This window comes from Habropoda laboriosa, unplaced genomic scaffold (genome assembly GCF_001263275.1).
Source record: "Habropoda laboriosa isolate 0110345459 unplaced genomic scaffold, ASM126327v1 scaffold102, whole genome shotgun sequence".
In the NCBI taxonomy this organism is placed as follows: domain Eukaryota; kingdom Metazoa; phylum Arthropoda; class Insecta; order Hymenoptera; family Apidae; genus Habropoda; species Habropoda laboriosa.
The window spans coordinates 847,199-851,548 of NW_017100262.1; the positions used below are offsets into that span (position 1 = coordinate 847,199).

The 4,350-nt window shown below is 29.5% G+C and overlaps 1 protein-coding gene across 1 annotated transcript in view; it reads right to left on the bottom strand.

The window, feature by feature from the left end:
- The window catches only part of LOC108572826 (proteasome activator complex subunit 4-like), a 6,475-nt gene extending 2,934 nt beyond the window's left edge, over nucleotides 1-3,541 (bottom strand). Inside the window, exons 1-9 of the mRNA XM_017935143.1 lie at nucleotides 3,333-3,541; nucleotides 3,116-3,256; nucleotides 2,856-3,027; nucleotides 2,387-2,785; nucleotides 2,164-2,312; nucleotides 1,751-2,073; nucleotides 702-1,674; nucleotides 356-626; nucleotides 1-278 (exon numbers count right to left, since the gene is read on the bottom strand). Coding sequence (XP_017790632.1) covers nucleotides 1-278; nucleotides 356-626; nucleotides 702-1,674; nucleotides 1,751-2,073; nucleotides 2,164-2,312; nucleotides 2,387-2,785; nucleotides 2,856-3,027; nucleotides 3,116-3,256; nucleotides 3,333-3,541 — 2,915 coding nt within the window. The remainder of the gene's footprint in view (nucleotides 279-355; nucleotides 627-701; nucleotides 1,675-1,750; nucleotides 2,074-2,163; nucleotides 2,313-2,386; nucleotides 2,786-2,855; nucleotides 3,028-3,115; nucleotides 3,257-3,332) is intronic.
- Nucleotides 3,542-4,350: the final 809 nt, after the last annotated feature.

Genomic DNA, 4,350 nt, shown 5'->3' on the forward strand with positions numbered 1-4,350 from the left:
GTACGTTGAGCTTGCCATCGCACATTAGTATACCTGCTGGTAGCTAATTCAAACAGTTTTAACATTATTTCCTTATGAGTTTCAGTTAAATTAAAGCTCTGTGAATATAAACGGGTTGCGTGTTGTGTTTCTGCACGTAACAATATAAAACATCCAATTATTCCCTTCTCTCTTACTAACATATCCTTCATCATTCTGCGTACACTAGCTACGGTTTTGTGTCTTATTGCAGCAGCATCAAAAGAAGAAGCTTGTCCCAACAAAAGGTTACACCAAATCTAGAATAAAGAAAGTTGATTTTGTTTAATCGTTTTTATTAAGTTATTATGCTAACTTTTTTTATTAAAGTAAATACCTTTGTTAAAATAAATAAGCTTTTTGGATCACTTTCTGTATTCTTAAGCATTACATTTTGCAGTTTACTCAGAAGTATTGTAATATGACGTTTGACATTACTACCATCGGGCATTGATATTTCTTCTTTCATGCCAAGTGTTGGAATAAAAGGTAGGCACTTCAAAGACGATTTTACTAAATTTAATGCTTTTTCTTCCCACATAGGTAAAACAGATGCACAACCTTGGAGAATGCTGTCTAGAATATTTAAGCTAGTCAGCAACTCCTCTCTGGAATATAATAATTTTATCTCATTGATCCCTAATAAACTGCATTAAATATTGTAAAAGTAATTAATAACTAACCTTGTTAATATGGTCCAGTCTTTACAATATTCTTCTAATTTATTTATTTCAGGCAATATGTATTTTAAGAACATTTGATTTATTACAGCTATTTCTTTCTTACTGGGAATGTACCATTTAACACTTAAACTATCAATATTCACAGTTTGACCCCAATATCTCATCCCATTAGTAGATTCAAAGTGGTAGGGTATCATAGTGGATAATGAGTGAAGAATAGTTTTCAATAATATGCACGCCAAATTATTTCCTTCTCTTGATTTTAAAATAAGTACACGATTAAGAACAGTCATCAATGTATCTATATGTGGTAACAAGTTATTTCCAGGTGTATCAATAATTGCAGATAAGAGTAACATTGCATGTAAAAGACGATCATCCAAATTTTCTTCCTTAACAATGTCGTTACTTTCACCAGTAATATCTAAGATAGTTTCTGAAAGTACAGGTAATATTGCACGTAAAGTTTCTTTGCCATTAACTCGGGCAAATACACGGCACAAGCCGGCGGCCAGTTGCCCGGCAACTTTAATTTCTAGTATACGTTCAGTTATAAACGTACATAATTTGTCTAAAGCAACCTCAAATATTGTATCATTAATCTGCATTAGCAGAATCATACACACATCATATAATACAGTTTCTGTGACCTTTTCCAGTTTACTTTTCTCGCCCCCAGTAGAATTTTCCAGTCTAACAAATTCTAAAGAACTATAGTCTATAAAAGAGAATATTTTGTCTAAAAATTGTAAAACAAAATCTTGAAATCCAAAAGCTATTTCATAATTAACTCTTTCTTCTTCGTCTATTGTTGTGATTGATTTAGAAGAATCCACAATAGGTATGAAAGAAGCATAAACTGAGATAAGACGAAAAGTAAGAAAGCACTTTTCTGGATTATTTGGTTCAATGTTAGGTAAAAGTAAAGATAATAACGGTAAAACATGTGTTGGTCCTTCTGGATACACGTAGCCTGTAATAAAACAATACTTCATAAATATGCAAAATAACTTGTTACATCAGTGTATAGTGCTGAAAGCAATTCACACCTTTATTTACATTTCTAGATCCCTCTGCCATTGGTCTAGCTATAGCTTCCATACAGCTTAATGTAGAAATCAATTTATGTGATTCTGTTGTAAGTGAATCCAATGTAGAAGATACTTTATCCAAAACATATGGAATAACTAAATTGGGTCTCATAGTAGCAAGATATTGTAATACTTGAGAAGCATCATTCACACTTAATTTATTAAATATGGCTGTCATAGTTACTGGCATCATGCTTTTGACAAATGCATCAACATCACTGTCAGTTAATTTATACTCTTCAGGAACAGGAGTTTCCCAAGTTGGCTTAGCATTCCGTTCCCTACAGTACAAATAAAATACACATTACAAAATTTTATAGAATATTAATATCCCAAAACAATGCATTTTAAAAATTATAATTGATTCATACTTGTACAAACGTGTAATGAAATAAAAGGAAAGCTTCACAAGAATTTCCTTTAATATTCCCAACCAATAACCATTATTGGCAGGATGAAAATATGTTTCAATAGTTTTTAAAAATTTTTCGAGATATGTTTGGGCACTTGAACCATTCCCCTAAAAATATTACACTAATGTATATAAAATGATATTTCCTCCAATATATTTCATTGTATACTGTAAAGTCTTACCAAAACTGCTACTATCCATACTCCTATGGAAGATGCATCTATTTCATGAGATTTACCCCTTTCTGTTTTATTATATGATATTGGTAACTTTAAGCTTCGTATAAATCTAGTGAACATTAATGGAATATAAGGTTCCCAATTAATGTATCCTATATTGTAATTAGCTAATGCTGCCATTAACTCCATCATTTTATGCTCCCATTTTGGTGCATTGTGACAAACTTCCCATAATGCCATAAATTCTTCAAACCATAGTTGATATCCAATTGAAAGATGTTCTGGAGGTAATTGTACTGGTAAGAACCACCGTAATAGTTGTACACTTTTAGACATTGTTGAAAGAGTAAAAGGGCATAGAGATGGTCTCAATTCATCTAATATTTCCTGTGTTGCACTCAACTAACATAATAAATTAAGTTTGATTCCTTTGTTTAATTTTTTACTTCATTTTAAAAAAATATTCACTTACAGGGAAATAAGCTTTTGCACGAAGTATAAGTGATTGTACTACATCCATATAAAAAAAGGAAAGGCGGTACATTTCTCTAATGTCGCTTTGTAAATCCATTATACGAAGAACCATCTTATAAAGAGGTTGCCAAGGGAGTTCCAACTCATCGGGAGATATTAATTTTTTTTTTCTATGAACATTAAAACAATAATAAATCTAGTTTTTGCAGTAAGTTATAATTTCACATAAGACTTTATGTGAATCTTAAATTAACTTACTTTAATAATATAAGTAATGCAAAAAGACATTTGTATGTACAAACTGATGGTATTTCTGAAGCTGTAACTACTTCAAATAATAACTTTATAAGCAAGATATGATCTTCCTTGGAAAATTTTAATCCATATATCCTCATATAACTGTAACAAATGTACATTCACATTAAAACCAAATTCTTTTTTTAACTAATGAAGTAGGATAAAAATATATACTCACTGGTATAGATTATTAACCCCTACATAGCAACTTGGCCATACTTCATTACACAAAACAGATCGTCCTAAATTCGCTTTAATTTCAGCTAATAAAATGTCTGATTCTACCTCTAAATCGTCCGCATAAGGCAATAATTTATTATAAATAAAGTTTTTAAATTGAACTTTTTCTACACATTTCAAATTATAAATATATGCAAACTCATCCATTATTGCTTAAATTTCACGAATTCAAGAAGTACAAGTAAATGTAGCCTACGAAAGAGCACACAGTACAATGCAAAATTATGTATGGTATTGAGTCAGTAACAACTTGCTTATTCTGCTTCGTTTTTATTGAGTCATGTTTTGTATTTCAGGAGGCCATGTTTGATATATTAATTTTAAAAAGCTCGAAAGATTAACTATAGAACTAGAGATATATCGATTATAATATTCGATACATCGATAGTCATATGCGCATTAAAATTATTAAATTGTAAATAAAAAAAATCAAAGTTATAGATTGTATAATTTCCATAATACTTGATTCACTGTTGTCAACATTTACACCTTCTTTATACAAAAAAGAAAATGAGAAATAGAAATTGCATTTTTTTCAGTTCCTTAAAAATAACTAAATTCTAACTAAAAATATAAAAATACTTATTATACTTATTATAAATATAATATTAGATTTGTTTCTTAAAATTTATTTTTCTCAGTTATATATTATTGCTAAGTTATTGTTATAATTGTGTTTAAATAAATTTTAAGTATAAAAACTAAACGTGAAAAGTCAGATCTCTAATCATACTTATCGGTCAGATCTATAATCGTATTATCTATTATCTAAGATTTTTTTCTGCTAATGTCTGAAATGCATTTACTTTACTACATATAAACATATGGCGGCAGTTGCAAGTTCATAGTTGGAGGCGCAAACAAGTGTGTAAAATACTGATAGTAATGTAATGTTGTTGCATTATTCTTTATGAAATTCGTTTTATAAAAATTGAAAAAGAAATTATATTTTCTTT